General features: G+C 40.8%; 1 protein-coding gene across 2 annotated transcripts in view; it reads left to right on the plus strand.

Annotated features, from left to right (window-relative positions):
- Window positions 1–19330, plus strand: part of LOC126109870 (F-box only protein 28) — a 94391-nt gene that overhangs the window by 55279 nt on the left and 19782 nt on the right. For both annotated transcript variants that reach the window (XM_049914936.1, XM_049914937.1), the window contains exon 5: window positions 16150–16363. In XM_049914936.1, coding sequence (XP_049770893.1) covers window positions 16150–16363 — 214 coding nt within the window. The remainder of the gene's footprint in view (window positions 1–16149; window positions 16364–19330) is intronic.

Consider the following 19330-nt stretch of genomic DNA (forward strand, 5'->3'; position numbering starts at 1 on the left):
AGAACTCCGGAGATGGGAACTTGCCCTTCAGCATATCCTCTCTTCTCGCTATCCGCCAGGCCTCAATCTCCGCTAATTTCTAATTTCAATTTGCCGCCGCTCATACCTCACCTGTCTTTCAACAACATCTTTGCCTCTGTACTTCCGCCTCGATTGACATCTCTGCCCCAAACTCTTTGCCTTTACAAATGTCTGCTTGTGTCTGTGTGTGTGTGTGTGTGTGTGTGTGTGTGTGTGTGTGTGTGTGTGCGAGTGTATACCTGTCCTTTTTTCCTCCTAAGGTAAGTCTTTCCGCTCCCAGGATTGGAATGACTCCTTACCCTCTCCCTTAAAACCCAAATCCTTTCGTCTTTCCCTCTCCTTCACTCTTTCCTGATGAGGCAACCGTTGGTTGTGAAAGCTTGAATTTTGTGTGTATGTTTGTGTTTGTTTGTGTGTCTCTCGACCTGCCAGCGCTTTTGTTTGGTAAGTCTAATCATCTTTCTTTTTAGATATATTATTATGCAGTGGCTTACATAAACATTGGTTGTAGCCTACATTCAAGAAGCATACTTCAGACCTGTCGGCTATGGGCAAATGTGGTGGCAGTTATTGCAACCTTGCAATCACAGTATAGCCAACTACACACGAGCTGTCACGTAACATGTTTCAGTGACCCAAGTATTTATTCTTAATGCATTATATCTTACATTTATGTATATAGACTGAAATTTTTTTTACAGAAACAAATGTTGGATCGGTTCATGTGTCATCCTGTACATCAAAATGGATGGAGATATATTAATAAGAGATGAGGTTTGTGGTAACATGTAGTTCTTATTCAGGTTCCCAAAGAAAGTAACATAGTAGTAAGACACTAGACTTGCCTTTGAGATGATATTGGTTAAAATTCTCACCGACCATCTAGATTTAGGTTTTTTGTGATTTTTCCACTTAAGGCAAATGCTGCGTTACTTTCCTTCACCATCTTTCCGCATTCAGAAACTTACGTACCGCCTACATCAAGGACTTGAACTACAACAAAATTTTGGAGATGGTTCAGAGATATTTTCTGCGTATTTTCATATAAGGAACCTACGGTCTCTGTTGGCTCATTGGCATGTCACGTCTCCTGTGTGGAAGGCACAGGTTGCATTCTGCCAATCCCATGAGACCTGGAGGTCCAACGAACCCCTGATATTGCGAAATCTTCACCACAGCACTTCCTGCTTGCACTGTGTTTTTGTCAGCCTGCTGTGTTATGTGGAGGCCGTATCATGAACTACTTCCAAATGAGATATATCTCAGGAATTCAGTCTGTATCACAGAATACAGACCCCTGTTTTTTTGTATCACATCTATTCTTTTTCATGATATAGGTTGACATGTTTGAGACTTTTCCAAGAATAGAAAACCATTTGTTATTTGTGGCAGTATGGGCAAAATGTTCCGCTAGTTGGCAACACTATCTTGTGTAGGCTTCAGCCTCCACAACAGGTGGTCGTGCGGCTCATTAGTGGCTGCTGTTAGAGATGGACACTCTACTGCCCTCTCATGCCGAGTGTGAGGTGCCAGTGGTTATCCACTTTATTAATGTGGAGAAGATCCGCCCAGTTGAAATTCATCATAGGCCATCTATGGTGGAGTGATTAACTAGCGTAATGATAGGAAGTGGTCTGCTGAGTTCTTGAGTGGTAGAACCAGTGTGCAAATTGAGGATGGAAGGGGAAGGTGGTCTTAAATTGATGACGCATTGTTGGAGAAACTTAGAGTAAACTTCGTGAAGATTGCAGCCTGACAGTCCAGGACCTTGCAGTTTTGATAGTTGAAGTCGGCGGAAAATCATTGCTCCAAACCATTTTTGTGAGAAAATTGTTGTACGTGAATGTGTGCCCTTGATGGATGCTGAAAACATTGACAGAGGAGAATCATGTGAAGGGTACTCAGAAATTTTTGGGCCATTTCAAAAGGTAGACAAGGAGTTTTTGAACCTGATCGATACAGCTGGCAAAATGCCAGAGTGCAAAAGACAATGAATGGCATGGCACCATCTCAGTTAAAAAGGTGTCCGAAAATTCTGTTAGGCAACCTCTGACAAGAAAATCATGTTCATCATGTTTTGGAATTGAAAAGTTCTACTTGCTAAATTTTTGCCAAAGGGAACGCAATCATCACTGATTGTTATTGTGAAATATTTAAACTTCCACGACTGACAAGTTCGTTGTGAGACAATGCCTGGCTCCATACAGCAGTTCTAAGCACCGCACTTCTGCATTCTTTAAAGTGGTATGTCAGCTGTCTGGCTTATAACCCTGACCGGGCACCCAGTGATTCTCATTTCTTCCTTCACCTAAAGAAAGCTGTCTGGCAAATGCTTTTCAACTGATGAAGTCCAGGAAGTGATGTCAAGTTGGTTGCGGACTGCGGCAAGAGGTTTTTTTGAAAAGGGATCAAGGACCTCTTACCCCAAGTCGAGATACGTGTTGCACTTGCTGCAGATTGCGTGTAGCCATGTATGAACAATGCCTTTCGACAAAATTGTACAAATAAAAAAAATTAGGGGTAAGATAAATACTGCCTACAGGAAAATTAGAGAGACCTTTGGAGAAAAGAGAACCACTTGTATGAATATCAAGAGCTCAGATGGAAACTTAGTTCTAAGCAAAGAAGGGGAAGCAGAAAGGTGGGAGGAGTGTCTAGAGGGCATATACAAGGGCGATGTACTTGAGGACAATATTATGGAAATGGAAGAAGATGTAGATGAAGATGAAATGGGAGATACGATACTGCGTGAAGAGTTTGACAGAGTGCTGAAAGACTTGAGTCGAAACAAGGCCCTGGGAGTAGACAACATTCCATTAGAACTACTGATGGACTTTGGAGAGCCAGTCCTGACAAAACTCTTGCCATCTGGTGTGCAAGATGTATGAGACAGGCGAAATACCCTCAGGCTTCAACAAGAATGTAATTCCAATCCCAAAGAAAGCAGGTGCTGACAGATGTGAAAATTACCGAACTATTAGTTTAATAAGTCACAGCTGCAAAATACTAACGCGAATTCTTTACAGACGAATGGAAAAACTGGTAGAAGCCGACCTCGGGGAAGATCAGTTTGGATTCCGTAGAAATATTGGAACACGTGAGGCAATACTGACCCTACGACTTATCTTAGAAGAAAGATTAAGGAAAGGCAAACCTACGTTTCTAGCATTTGTAGACTTAGAGAAAGCTTTTGACAATGTTGACTGGAATACTCTTTCAAATTCTGAAGGTGGCAGGGGTAAAATACCGGGAGCGAAAGGCTATTTACAATTTCTACAGAAACCAGATGGCAGTTATAATAGCTGAGGGGCATGAAAGGGAAGCAGTGGTTGGGAAGGGAGTGAGACAGGGTTGTAGGCTCTCCCCGATGTTATTTAAACTGTATATTGAGCAAGCAGTAAAGGAAACAAATGAAAAGTTCGGAGTAGGTATTAAAATCCATGGAGAAGAAATATAAACTTTGAGGTTCGCCGATGACATTGTAATTTTGTCAGACAGCAAAGGACTTGGAAGACCATTTGAACGGAATGGACGGTGTCTTGAAAGGAGGATATAAGATGAACATCAACAAAAGCAAAATGAGGGTAATGGAATGTAGTCGAATTAAGTAGGGGTGATGCTGAGGGAATCAGATTAGGAAATGAGACACTTTAAGTAGTAAAGGGGTTTTGCTATTTGGGGAGCAAAGTAACTGATGATGGTCGAAGTAGAGAAGATATAAAATGTAGACTGGCAATGGCAAGGAAAGCATTTCTAAAGAAGAGAAATTTGTTAACATCGAGTATAGATTTAAGTGTCAGGAAGTCGTTTCTGAAAGTATTTGTATGGAGTGTAGCCATGTATGGAAGTGAAACATGGACGATTAATAGTTTGGACAAGAAGAGAATAGAAGCTTTCGAAAGATGGTGCTACAGAAGAATGCTGAAGATTATATGGATAGATCACATAACTAATGAGGAGGTATTGAATAGGAATGGGGAGAAGAGAAGTTTGTGGCATAACTTGACTAGAAGGAGGGATTGGTTGGTAGGACATGTTCTGAGGCATCAAGGGATCACCAATTTAGTATTGGAGGGCAGTGTGGAGGGTAAAAATCGTAGAGGGAGACGAAGAGATGAATACACTAAGCAGATTCAGAAGGATGTAGGTTGCAGTTAGTACTGGGAGGTGAAGAAGCTTGCACAGGATAGAGTAGCATGGAGAGCTGCATCAAACCAGTCTCAGGACTGAAGACCACAACAACAACAACAACAACAAAATTTTTGTGCTATTTTGTATGAAAAAGGTCCTTAATTTGTGGCAGCTCTCTCATGATATGTTTTACCACCATCTCTCTCTCTCTCTCTCTCTCTCTCTCTCTCTCTCTCTCTCTCTCTCTCTCACACACACACACACACACACACACACACACACACACACACACACACACGCGCAATATTATTTTCATCTTGTTGGAGAAAGTAGGAGGATCAGAAAAAATTAGTAAAATGTTCATTGCGAAAGTTTCTCGTAACTAAATCGTACAGGTGTTTGTCTGTGCAAGATATTTGAAACCGTATTCTGCGCCTCGTACTCCTGCCAAACTGTCAATCCTAAAGCAATTTTGAACAGACGTAGTAAGTATATAGTGGCGAATGAAAATTCGTGCCAGACACACACTCGAGGCCATATTTCCTCGTTACTGCAAGCAGTTGCTTCAATTGTTATGCTGTCTGGACACATATTTGGGCCCCGATTCAAATTATTGTTGTCACTGATGTTTCTTCATACAAGTTTCAAACACTACTACCAGAGATTCTCCAATAGGACTTGAAAGTGAAATTGGGTCTTTGGAGGAGTGTGGATTACATTGCTGCAAGGGATACATATGAAATTAGTGAAATGCATTTTAGTTCAGTGCATTGACATGGTTTAATGAGATACAATGTTTAAACTATGTATTCATGCTTTTGTCAACAAATAAGACATCACAAGACAGAAGTTTCTCACAAAGACATCCTCGTATAAAACAGTCTCGGGTTACTTTATACATCAAATATGTGTAATATCGTGAAAATTTGGCCCAATTCTCCATATTCTTCTTCAGGAGCGTCCAACAGGTTGCGATAAATCAGCATGTTATTAAGTCATATTCCCAGAGGCAGTGTCCATGTGTGCACTGGTGGTGCCAGCATTCTCATAGGAGTGTAAATAATTTGGCACAGTTCTGTTTCTCACTGTTGAGTGGTTGTTCCCACACTAGTTTTGCAGTGAGAATGCTGAATTAATGGACTTGCTTTGAAGGAAATCCCACTTTTAACAAATATTTTTTTGTCTCTGCAAAACTCCCATAAAAACTGCTATTCTTTCCCAGTTTTTAATGAATCCTGCTTTAAGTAAAAGACTACTTCTAAGAACTAAATGCGAAACATTCTACAAATTAAAATTCAGTTCTTATTCCATTCCTAACATTGTAATTTACACTGTTGAGCCAAAACATTATGACGACCTGCTTAATAGCTTGTCAACTACTTCGGAATGAAATGCATCACTGATTCTACGTGTTGAGGGTCCGATAGTTTGTTGGTAGGTTTGTGGAGGTATGTGGCATTAGATGTCTACACACAGGTCATCTAATTCATATACATAATGGGGTACTGACTTGCGTACACGGTGACGACACCGATAGCGAACCTGATGCGTTCCGTAGGATTTACAACAGGCAGATTTGGTCACAAAGACATAGACGTGAGTTCACTATAATGTTCCTCAAATACCTGTAGCACAGTTCTGGCTCAGAGACACGGATGATTATACTCTTGAAACATATCGCCATTTAGAAGACACCGAGCCTGAAGGGGTGCAGGTGGTTCGCAAGCTGTCAGCGTGTCTCAGACTACTACCACAGATCCCGTGCAAGCACAGGAGATGATAATACTGCTCCCACAAACCTGCGTCAGTGGTGTGCTCCACGTTTCGAGCCGCTGTTCGCCTCGATGACGGCATTTGCAGAGATGGCTATCGACCTAGTGTAGCAAAAATTTGACTCATTGAAAGAGCCGACAGGTTTCCATTGATCGATGGTAAAGTCCTGATGGTCTTGTGCCCACATCTATCATAATTGTCAATGTCGTTGGGTCAGTGTGTGAACCTGTAAGGGTGATCTGCTGCGGAGATTATTGTTCAGCAACATACGATGGATGGTGCAATCCAAAACACTTGTGCGTGCACCAGCGTTGTGCGCTTTTGGCAGAGATGCCACAGATCACCATCTCTCTTACTTTACTGAGCAGATGAGCCTCTGAACCCCTCATTCAGTGGAGAGTCGTGGATGGACATCGAACCATTTAGCATCTAGTGGTAGTTTCACTGCCCTTCTACCTCTTTTTGTAGGTGCTCACGACAATAGCACATGAAAATTGCAGTTTTTGACATGCTGTGTTTAAATTTGGAGCAAATTATTGGTAAGTTCGTAATTGAATACCTCTAACATCACGTATATGTGCTTGAATTGATTCTTTGTCACTCCTTCCATGTACCTGGGCAAGACCCCCATTGAAAGAAAATGTTTGGAACCCCAGTGACACGTTAAGCAGGGGTTTGACTTTAAATTATAGCCCCCGTTCGAGTTGCGTTTCTCAGTCATTCCAATTTCCACTGCCTAATAAGAATCACAGAATGTAGATGTATGGGATAAAATTTTAGTGTCAGTCTATCCGAATTATCAGCAGTTGCCAGGCACAGTCTCACAAACACACAATAATGTTTGATGAAACTAAAGTTATCCCACACTTCTACATGCTGGGATTCTGTTGTTAAACTGGCACAATGGCAGATGTAGTCTTAGTTGTGTGTAGAAGGGAGCCATTGTCACAGAAGACAAAAAGAAATGTGCTTAATTGTTGATATTCTTAAGAGCACTGGCACGCCACCATTGGAGACATGAGTACAACATCTGGCAGATTGATGTAGTAAAATATGCATGCCAACCAATCACAAGCATTTTTCGTTCATGCATTAGGCCTGCCTTAGTCTTGTGCAGCTGCATTTGGTGCTTCCATCGTTTTGCTGGACTTCTACTTCTTACCTTGTGGAATATATTGCCAAAATTGTAGTGGTAATTTTATCTACTCCATTCACAACAAATGGGGTATCCATATTAGCCTATTTTCTTCAATCTTTTCGTTTATATCAGATATTTTCAATTATTTTGTAATGTTTGTTTCTTTTATAATCTATTTTTTTGTATTCCACTTTGTACATGAGGAATTTCATCTCATTGGCCAGTAACCTTATTTTAAAAAAGGCAGACAGAAACCCATATGACAAACAGGACAAATGACGAGCTTTCTGTTAGCTGTTAATGGTTACCACAATGGTCAGTTGTTACTTAAAGAGATTATGGTAGATTTTGTCGAAAATTCAAGATTTTACCCTGATTTCTAGTGATATTTAAATTGAGAATGTTTTATACAGTTAAAAGATCAGATTTAAAAACACACTTTCCTACCAGTTTTGTGGTGTAATGTACTTTGCTATAGTATATAACATTTCCATAAAATAAAAGATGCTCACAAGTGTAAACAGCATAACATTCTGAAATCTTTCCTCCCCACTCCACCCCCACCCACTCCCCTGAAACTTTATATCTAGAGTACACTCAGGCACCTTAAGAACAAACTTTGGAAGAAAATAAAATCAATTTCAGTGCTGATAGCTAAGTGTTTGGTCCCTAGAGAGTATGCAGTCCTGTATTTGTAGCTTGGCTGTCATGTTTTGGTTGAAGTGGTTGGCACAAGATATTAGCTTTACTTTGTGCAGCTTTGGATTAAAATGAATTTCTATAGTTATACTGAGCTTGGTCCAATTAGTGTTCAGAAAGTGAACAAAGTGATGTTACTTCATTGGAGACTGAAAGTGGTGGCAGTTCATCAGATTTCTACTTGACAGGAGCTCACCAGTGGTGAGGTATAAATATGTCTACTATGCTCCAGCCAGGTCCTCAAAGATTTGAGTTTGTTTTGATTTATCACATTGAAAAAGTGCCTGTGTTTTCCTGAAAATTCAGTGTACTTTTACGTGAACTGTCCACAGCTGAAGCTAAATAAAATTTGTCCTACACAAACACCTCAACAGCAAATTCAAAAGTTTTTGCTCACCAGATGCAAATAGAACTATTGGTGAGAGTTTTTTGTTGTATAAAGGGAAACTTGGATAGTTACAGTATCTATCAAAGAGGAGAGGGAGGTTTGGAAAAGACATTCATGCTATGTGACTGCCCAAGTCAATGTGCATGGTCGTTTATTACATTCACAGAAAAAAGGGGAAAATTATGATATGCCACAGTGAACTGATTGTAGTGGTGCTGTTAACAGCACTTCTGAATAAAGATTGCCATGTTATCTTCAGTAAATATTAAGTCTCATGCTTGCAGAACTGATGCATATGGAACATTGCAGCCATCCTCGGCTCTATCATTTCATTATAAGAAACTAAAAAACAGGTAATTATTGCTTTTCAGAAGGGACAAGTGACAGCTGTTTGATGGATGAATAAGAAAGATGTCTATATGATGACAATTCACGATGCTGATATGAATTGTGTTAAGAAAAGGCACAAGTTTTGAAGCCAGTAGCTGTTTTGGCATGTGATTATATGATGAGTGGAGTAAATAAGATAGATCGGTACATGGACAATAATCCGGCAACTTGTAAAAAAGGAAAGAGGTATTAAAAGAAAATCTTTTCCTGTCTCATTGCACTTACTTTGTGGAAGACATGTCCTAGTCAAAAAACAAGAGGATAGTAAAAATTGCATTGCATTCTATATTGTTGTTGTTGAGAAAATTATTTCAAAACACCAGAAAGATGAGTTTGCATCACGAGTCCCATGTCCTACGTCTTCGAGCACCAACCCCAGATGACTGACTGGCCAACATTTTCTGTCGATAATTCCACCTACCGCAAAGAAACCTCATCTGACAATGACTTTGAGATCGTAGCCATGTTTGGAATGCAGATGGGAGAAAGGTGAGAAGGCAATAGAGATATTGATGTGAAAACTATAGTGTAGTCCTGTTCATTGTTTACTATTTTTGCCCTTACTGCAGAGCTACTAATATTTAAAGGCATTGTGAAATTCTTACTTCAAACCTACACAGAAATTTTAAAAGACATTGTTATGGATATTTTAATCAAAGCCAATGCATTAGCATATTTGGGATTTTATTTGTTGTGATCTTCACAAATTTGTAACTCCTTATGTTGAGCGTCAAGAGCTACCTTTATGTCTACATGTAATGTCGTTTGTTAAAGAACATTGTTCCCTAATAAAAAAAATATTTTCTGGAACATAATTTGTTTAACCAGTCTGTCTTAAGGGGTTAACATGTAAAGTAGTGAACCCACAACCCTGTATGATATTTGGAATACTTTACATTCATTATATTAGTATTTGAATGAAAAAACTATTTTCAGTAAGTTCTCAAAAACTTTCCACATTGCAAATCAGAGGTACCATAGATACAAAGGGGGAGTTTCAGTGTTTAAAATATTATTAGTAACTCTGGTGTTTAAAATTGCTATTATCATTTTATTTTCATGGATTATCTATCCTAAAACATGCAGTAAACTGAGTAAAAGCACTGTATCTTTTTTTGTATATGTGATATAACTCAAATGTAATATGTAAAATAAATAATGTATTGCACATCAATAAAATACTTTTTCCTTAATTACTTGTAATATGACAAAAAATATACATGTAAAAATCATAATGTGGCACTTGATAGTTTGATAAATGATTCCAGCCAAATATATGCCTAAAGGAAAAGGTACTTCTGACATATTGAAGACACCTCTCTCTCTCTCTCTCTCTCTCTCTCTCTCTCTCTCTCTCTCTCTCTCTCTCTCTTCCCCCCCCCCTCCAGCTCCCTCCCTCCCCATTACTCCCTCCCTCCCTCCTTCCTTTCTCTGCCTTTGCATTTATTTGTGATTTTAACCTAGTGACACTTTACAGTAAAACAATTTTGATGGCAAGACAGCCCATGATTGCTATAAGGCAGAATTTGTGCAGTAGTTTGTAAATAAAGTTAAATCGAACAGTTGAAGCCTTCTGGCTTTAAATTTGCCCCTAATGTGTTCAGATGTTCAATGTGTTGGTAAAAAATTCCTAAGTACACTGTGCCATTGTTGTATCTTATTATTTTTCCATCCATTGCAGAGTGGGCTTACTTCAAGGAAACTTCATTTTAGTCATTCTTGCACACTGTCCTTTCAACAAGACAGAATTTGTTTTTGCCATTGGTTGAACAAACATTTTTTTTATTCTCTGACAAAAAAATTACTATTCCATTTTCCTCAGAAAATATTCTCTCTGAAAGTGTCGATATTTTTTGATCCACTTATTTTTCTGACAGCTGTCAAGCTTTGGGACAGTTGTAACTGAGCTGAGAGACAAATGTGGAAACAATCTTTCTTCAATTCAGTAACTTTCATTTCAGAGTTTAGCATTGTAACAAGAGTGAGAGGGAGAAGAAATAAGTGGGATACAGTGTGCAGGAAAAAGCACTTCAAGCTCTGAACAGGGAATACTGAAGTTCAAGGAAATCTTTCAGAAGACAGGTTGGGCTAAGATCTTTTAGGATTAGGTGTCCTTTCACAGCTCATATTCAGCATAGCCACATTGTCTTGATTGCTGCACTTTCACAGTTGTCTTGTTTTTCCTCTTTTGGTTTTGTTGTTTTGTAAAAAGATGAGTTAAGCTGTCCTTTAGCATCCAGTTTACCTGCTCAGTCAAATGTAGTCTCCTCCCTCGTATGCTTCACAATATTTTGATGTTTGGACAGTGGTACCAATACATTTTCCTTGAGTTTCCATTCCAGCAACAACTGTTTCCTCATCACTAACATATAGAGACCTCTACATGGCAGTTTAGTGATAATTTTGCTACTTATGTGTGAGCTATTCCCCTGATCATCTTATTAAACCAGCAGAAAAATGCTCCTGTCAGAGTACAAAAAAAGTGAGTATGCTCCTGCTTAAAAAACACTGCCTCATTCTGCATTCTTCAGCGCCTACAAAAATGACATGTTGAACATATTGAAAATCTTTTTAACATGGATTTTGCTTCACTCTCACAAACTCCCTGAACTGTAACTCTCCCACCCCCAGTAGTCAATCACTGAGTCGCTCATACCCATCCACTCCCACTTGCGTGCTCTCTCTCTCATTCAGCCCACCACCACTTCTCTCTCTCTCTCTCTCTCTCTCTCTCTCTCTCTCTCTCTCTCTCTCTCCCCCTCCTCCCCCCTCTTACCTCCTTCCTTCTCTTTCTTCTCTTCCCTCTCATCCATCCATCTCCTCTCCCTTCCCTCTCTTCTTCATTGTCATTGTCATAGGCTGTGTCTGTCATTATGACTGGCTCTCACCCAATTCCATATTTTCCTTCTCTTGATACTGCCCCGTTAGTGGAGTCTTCTCCACTCTTTTCATAGCTCTGTCCTGTCAGCTGTATTCCACTACCACTGTATCCTTATCTTTCTCTCCAGCAGCCATTGTCTCCTTCGCTCTTTCTGTAACACAATTGCTGTCTGTTACCTTTCAGTATTTACTATTTTTCCATTTCCTGCACATAACCACTGTCCTTCCTCTCAGCATAAGACACTGCAAACCCCTAGTAAAGCTCATAAAACATGTTGCCAAGAAGATATGGAGGTTTGGTAAAAGCATTTTGCGTAGTTAATGGAAGAAATGTAAAAGAACATAACTTCTTGATAATCTTGTACACTGTTTTGCCAACAAGATTATCCTGTTTACAAAGATCAGTTGTTTCATTATGTGCTGCTGTGATTTCTTAGCAGTAAAGAAAAAAAAATGCAGGAGTTCATAAAATGAACCTAGGGAAATATTCTTGAAGTGTAGTTAAGATAGTTGTAATAAAAATATAAGAAGAGGCAGATTAACAGAGTATAAAGTCAGATTTAAAATTTAAGAAACATAAAAACTGATGTATTTAAAATGTGTAGTGGTACAGTAATTCGTCCAAATTATGTGTGTTTCACTTGCATGGATTGTGCTGGTTATTGTTATTTTTTAAATACGGTTCTCAATTCCATGTAAATCGAGAAATAATGTTAGTAACTCCTTCAGTAGTAGAAGTTGTCATAAAAAGGCCCAAACACGTAAACAGGTTGAGATGGTTCCTTTATCATGAAACAATAAGCTATTTAATTACATAATAAATCTAATGAAATACCACTGAAATTCGTGGTCAGTAAGAACTTTCCTTGTACGTTCAGTCACAGAGATGCCTTATTTTCAAATCTTGAACAAAGAGCTTATGTCACCAGGCTGCACAGCATTGTTGCCAGCCTTCCCTGCAAAAATTGTGATACATTTCTACGTCTTGTTACATACATATGTCTTCAATTTATGAAGTGGAACACTAAGAAATCAAGGTTGAAAGATTTCCGCTTGGCAGTGAAGCCGTACTAATTTTTTTATATACCCTCCTTGCATTACATTTAGTCCAGTGGTATCAAGCCTAAACACCAAAAAAACACGCGCACCCCTCCCTCCCTCCTTCCCTAGCGTGTGTCCAACTGGCTCAGTGTAGGTGCACAGGTGTGGGTGTGGGTGCGTGTACATGTACATGGTTTTTCTTTTTCACTCACTCTACCTTGAGAAGAAAGGATTCACCTGAAAGCTAGCAAAGTTTTCATTCTATTTTGTGTGTGCTTGTCGGCATTCAATGCTTCTGCTCTTAGGTGAATGGTCTCCTTTACTCCTAAATTATTTAAATTCTTCCAGTATTTCCCTTGCTATATTTACCCTTCAATTTTCTCTTTTGAAGCACCTTTATGAGCAAGTGTGTTGTCCTGCTTTAAGATCGATTCTGTTTGTTTTTTATACTCTTCTCACATTTTTCTTTTTTTAAGATGGATGACAGATTTTTCCTAGTTATTGCTGTATGCTTTGTGAGACAATATGGGAAACACTTTGAAAAGTAGTATTTGCATCCCACAGAGCTTGCAATAACAATTTTTCAGGAACAGGCTAATATTTTGCACTTTCTAGTTTTCAATCTATCGTAGCAATTTCGGGAAAAGTTTCATCTGTAGTATCTTACAAGTACAACATTTCATTTCGCTTACTATAATAATTCGTGTGGCTCAATGGAGTGCAAGCATTTAGATTGGACAACCGTCCAGTAACTTCAGTATCCCTAACCTACAGCATTTATGCAACCAGGGAAACAGGACATACTGTTTAACATGGAATCTGAACCCCATGTCATTCCTGTTGACTCCTCATGTCATGTAGAAGTGAAGAAAAGATTAAAGGCAGACTGAAAATTTCCATGGCCCGACCAGGATTTGATCCTGCCACCTCACTTTTCCAATCACACACTTTAATGCTAGGCGATCAGACCTGACAATTTGGTTGCTCATTTCTTAATCGATGGAGACATTAACATACCTTCCTTACCATTCATCAACATTGGACAAGTTGTAGTTTGTGATTAGCAATCCAAGAGAGGCATCAGTGCTAAGTTATTTCGAGTTCATCCAGTTTTAAAGTAATCACTTTAAAAAGCCACACACACAAAAGCATTCAGCTAAAATGTTGACAATAGTTATAAATCATTAACAACTACCAGCATAACGAAAACATAATTTAAGTGCTATCTGCTTCCTATGAGGTAGACCTTTTAACCTTGTTCTTAGATGTTGAGCAATAGCCAAATGACTCTCCCTGTTGTGGTCTTTAGTCTGAAGACTGGTTTGATGCAGCTCTCCGTGTTCTTCTATCCTGAGCAAGCCTCATCATCTTCGAATAACTACTGCAACCTACATTCTTCTGAATCTGCTTACTGTATTCATTTCTTTGTCTTCCTCTATGATGGTTACCCCTACACGTACTTCCAGTACTAAACTGATGGTCTCTTGACGTCTCAATCTGTGATGGTCTCTTGATGTCTCAATCTGTCCTATCAACTAATGCCGTCTTTTAATAAAGATGTCCTGCAAATTTGTCTCCCCAGTTCTACTCTATGCCTCCACATTTGTTACATGATCTATCCATTTAATCTTCAGCATTCTTATGAAGCATCTCATTTCAAAAGCTTTTATTCTTTTATTGTCGAGACTGTTTATCATGCATGCTTCACTTCTGAACATGGCTACATTCCAGACAAATACCTTCAGAAAAGACTTCCTAACACTTAAGTACAGGTAAAATAGTTTCTCTTCTTCTGAAACGCTGTTCTTACCATTTCCAGTCTGTTTCATATCCTCTCCATTTCAGCAGTCATCAGTTGTTTTCCTGTCCAAACAACAAACCTCATTTTCTGCTTTAAATGTCTCATTTCCTTGTCTAATTCCCTGTGCACCACTTGATTTAAATGGACAACATTCCATCATCCTTGTTTTGCTTTTGTTGTTCATCTTATGTCATCCTATCAAGATGCTGTCCATTCCATTCAAATACTCCTCAAAGTCCTTTGCTGTCTCTGACAGAATTAGTGTCGTCTGCAGACCTCAATGTTTTTATTTCTTCTGTGCTTTAATTCCTACTCCAAATTTTACTTTGATTTCTTTTACTGCTTGCTTGGTGTAAAAGTTGAATAACATCACGGAATAGTCTACAACCGTGTCTCACTCCCTTTTCAACCACTGTGTCCCTTTCATGCCCACTGGACATGTATAACTGCTGTCTGGTTGCTGAACACGCTGTAAATAGTTTTTTTGCTCCCTGTATTTTACCCCTGCTCCCTTCAAAATTTCAAAAAGTGTTTGTCAACTTGGTCAAAAGTTTTATTTGAATCTACAAATGCTATAAACATAGATTTTCCTTTCCTTAACCTCTCTTCTAAGATAAGTCATAAAGTCAATATTGTTTCTCATGTTCCTACATATCTCCAGAATCCAAATTGATCTTCCGCGAAGTTGGGTTCTGCGAGTTTTTCCATTCTTCTGTAAAGACTTCATATTGTCATTTTACAACCATAAATTTTTAAACTGATAGTTGGGTAATATTCACACGTGTAAACACCTGCTTTCTCAAAGTTGGAATTATTACATTCTCCTTGAAGTCAGAGGGTATTTCACCTGTCTCCTGCATCATGGACACTAAATGACTGGTTCTCTCAAGGCTATCAATAGTTCTGATGCAATGTTGTCTACTGAAGGGGCCTTGTCTGACTTAAGTCTCTCATTCGCCTGTCAAATTCTTTTCGCAGTATCGTATCTCTCTTCGCCTCCTCAGTATTTCCTTAAAGTTCGTGATCTTTGTGTAGACCCTCTGTATATTTCTTCCACCTTTGAGCTTTCTATTCTTTGTGTAGGACAGGTTTCCCACCTGAGCTCTTGACGTCCACACAGTTGCTTCACTGTTCTCCAAATGCCTTTAATTTTCCTGTAGGCAGTACCTATCTTTCCCACAGTGAAATACGCTTGCCCTGCATATGCTCCAACAAATGTTACAAGCAACCATTTTTCTGTCTAAGGTGCTATCAAAACTTTCTATGCATTGTCATAATACAGGGTGTTTACACAAGATTCAACCAGTTTCAAAAGACTACGAATGAATATTGTGAATGAAGGTAGAAACTTGGGGTAATTCTTAAATTTGCCTCAAAATTAAATCTTCACCTCTGTGCCACTTGCAAGTTGCTAGTTCATATGGTTATCATTACAGATATCCGCAGTGCAGTTACCTCACTTACCTACTTATTCGTTATCTGACATGCACAGTTATGTTGATAACGCAGCAACCTGCAGATTTCTGCTTAAATAAAAACTAGTGCCTCAGGCAGTCACATGACGTAATTGTAACAAAATCTCACGTGTTGAAAAGGTGAATGCCTTTCGTTGCTCTGTCGCCATCTCAGCCCAATGCATGCTGGGTAATGAGTGAGTAAGCTAGTTAACAGCAGGAGACTCCAACTGCCAACCACATGAACCAGCAATTTACATCTGGCTCCAAAGAGCGAGACGTGTATGGATTGTGCAGTCAGTGTGATGCCCAAGAGGTTCTGGGTTCAAGTCCCAGAAGTTTCTGAGCTGTGATATTCATTTTCCCTCTGTGCTAGACTGTCGGCTACCACGTTCGTTGTACTGATGCATGCTGTGTGTGTGTGTTTGCGCAGATCAGCCGTACCTGGTGCTGGACAGCGCCTCCACATCCGGCAGCAGCCGCACGGGCGGTGACGATGGCCACATGTATGGTGATGACCCCGCATCTGTAGTCGCCGCAGCAGCTGCCGCCATGTGCTTCCAGGACGACCAGCTGAGCGACCCGCCCCCGCAGTCAAACATGGTGCTGCGCAAGCGCATCCGCAAGATCAAGCAGGGCATGAAGAGGTAACTGTCAACTGCACTCACATTGAGCTTACTCTCTAGGCATATGTGTCAGTTAAATAAGCCACACTGAGTAACTCAAACTGTTGACAAGATTGTGACTTCTTGATCTCAGAGTTCTGGAGGGTTTTTGCCTGTCAGTTTTTCAAACTCTTTAAGAACTCTAGTCTGACCCAAACTGTCCCTGCATCAGTTACCTTCGATCTAGCTCTACAAGTTGCAATCAGAAAGAAATCGGAACTTTTTTCCTTAAAGAATCTGTATTTATTCGTCATCAACTTTGTCTCCTTCAAAGAAATGCCCCTTAGATATAAAACTTTTCTGCCAGTGCTTTTTCCAGTCTCGGGAGCACTTCTGGAAGTTGCTTTTCTTAAATGTTCCGCTCTGTCAGTGATTGTGTTGTTCTCCCTATGGTGGTGCCAAAATGACATCCTTTCATGCTTCTCTTCAGCCTAGGGAATAGAAAGAAGTTGCGGGGGGCCATGTCTCGCAAATATGGTAGCTGAGGCAATGTAACAGTTTTGTTTTTGCCAAAAAATAACACAACCAAGCATTGAGGTAGAAGTGGGAGCATTATTGTGCTGCAGTTTCTGAAAGTGATTTTGCTACAATTCTAGTCACTTTCTTCAGATTGCTTCATGCAGATGGAGCACAACTTCGTGGTAGTATTCCTTATTGACCATACGACCACAAGGCAGGAACTCGTGATGCACTATCCCACTTTAATCAAAGATAACAGTGAGAAGAACTTTCACATGTGATCGAACTTGTCAAAGTTTTTTCGCTCGTAGCTCTTCAGGCAGTTTCCATTGGGACGATTCAGCCTCGATTTTGACACCATACCAGAATAACCAAGTTTTGTCTCCTGCTTTAACATCCTTTCGAAGTTCGGAATTATTGTTCGCTTCATTCAGCAATTCTTGAACAATTTCTAAAAAACACTTTCAGTTGAAGTTCAACAGTTTTGGAACTAATTTTGCTGCTACTGATTACATGCCCAAAACCCCCCCTGCGGGTCCGGGGATTAGAATAGGCCCGAGGTATTCCTGCCTGTCGTAAGAGGCGACTAAAAGGAGTCCATCCCCCTCACAGGGGTAGTTAGCGCCTGCGTCCGGAGACGGACGGTTCCACGACCTATAATCGTGGTCTTTTTGGTTTTTCACTTCTCGTTTCTTCCTTCCTTTTGTTGGTTCCTTTCTTTGCTCTTCTCCACCTCACTGTCTTCCTTACTCTTTCCCTTGACTTCTCCTTGCCTTCTCATTGCCTTTTTCTCCTTGCCTTCTCATTGCCTTTTTCTCCTTGCCTTCTCATTGCCTTTTTCTCCTTGCCTTCTCATTGCCTTTTTCTCCTTGCCTTCTCATTGCCTTCTTCTCCTTGCCTTCTCATTGCCTTCTTCTCCTTGCCTTCTCTTTGCCTTTTTCTCCTTGCCTTCTCTTTGCCTTTTTCTCCTTGCCTTCTCTTTGCCTTTTTCTCCTTGCCTTCTCTTTGCCTTTTTCTCCTTGCCTTCTCTTTGCCTTTTTCTCCTTGCCTTCTCTTTGCCTTTTTCTCCTTGCCTTCTCTTTGCCTTTTTCTCCTTGCCTTCTCATTGCCTTTTTCTCCTTGCCTTCTCATTGCCTTTTTCTCCTTGCCTTCTCATTGCCTTTTTCTCCTTGCCTTCTCATTGCCTTCTTCTCCTTGCCTTCTCATTGCCTTCTTCTCCTTGCCTTCTCATTGCCTTCTTCTCCTAAACTTCTCTGGTCTCCGCCTTGGCGTTTGAGACAGTCTGTCCTCTTTCTCCCTCTCTCTCTTCTTTTTCCTCTTCTTCCTTCCTCCCTGTGCGTGCCTGAAGGCCGACCCACGCGTTCGCACGCGTAGCCGGTGACGGGGTAACGCGTAAGTCCCCACCCTGGGTAGACATGTAAGGCACGCGCGTACCCCCTGGTAAAGGCCAGGCCCGGGGAGGGGTGATTGCCTGAGCTGATACCTTCTGACCATGCCGATTGGTCCCTCCGTCTGTTTCTCGGGAGGTGTGACCTGAGGTGTAAACATTCACCTAAGGCGGGAGTGCCCTCTGAGAGGGTCCCCACAAGGAAGGAGCGTGCCATCGGAGACGCTGGCAATCATGGGGGATTCCTCCGCAATGGATTCTACTCCATCTCTCTCGACTTTGACCCAAAAACGGAAACGTGACCAGCCAACAGTGACAAAAGTACTACCGCCTGCCCCACAGTTCCTCGTAGTTTCTCGATCTGAGGACGGAAAGGATTTTTCCTCTGTCAACCCTTTCGTTATTCAGAAGGGCGTAGATGCCATAGCCGGATCTGTCAAATCTTGTACCAGGTTGCGTAACGGCACCTTATTACTAGAAACTGAGAGTGCCTTTCAGGCACAAAAACTGCTTCGGGCCACCCTCCTGTACACGTTCCCTGTCCGGGTGGAGGCCCACCGAACTTTGAATTCGTCTCGTGGTGTAGTCTATACTAGTTCCCTCGACGGATTGACTGACGAGGAGCTTCAATCTTTCCTCGCTGAGCAGGGCGTGACGGCTGTCCATCGGGTCATGAAAAAGGTCAACAATGACCTTGTACCGACCCGGACACTTTTCTTGACCTTCGATAGTGTTAAGCTGCCATCGCGCATCAAGGCGGGCTACGAGGTTATTTCTGTTCGCCCCTATGTCCCGACACCTACGCGCTGCTACCAGTGTCAGCGTTTCAATCACACTCGACAGTCTTGTTCCAATGCGGCTAAATGTGTCACTTGTGGCAGGGATGCCCATGAGGGTGACTGTCCACCTCCGTCTCCTCGTTGTGTGAACTGTCAGGGTGACCATGCCACATCATCCCGCAACTGTCCTGTCTATAAGGAAGAAGGCTGTATCCAAGAAATTCGGGTCAAAGAGAAAGTGTCCACCTCGGCTGCTCGCAAGCTATTGGCTAGTAGGAAGCCCACGCTGCTCCCAGTGGGGAAATACAGTACTGTCCTCGCCTC

This window comes from Schistocerca cancellata, chromosome 12 (assembly GCF_023864275.1).
Source record: "Schistocerca cancellata isolate TAMUIC-IGC-003103 chromosome 12, iqSchCanc2.1, whole genome shotgun sequence".
Lineage (NCBI taxonomy): Eukaryota > Metazoa > Arthropoda > Insecta > Orthoptera > Acrididae > Schistocerca > Schistocerca cancellata.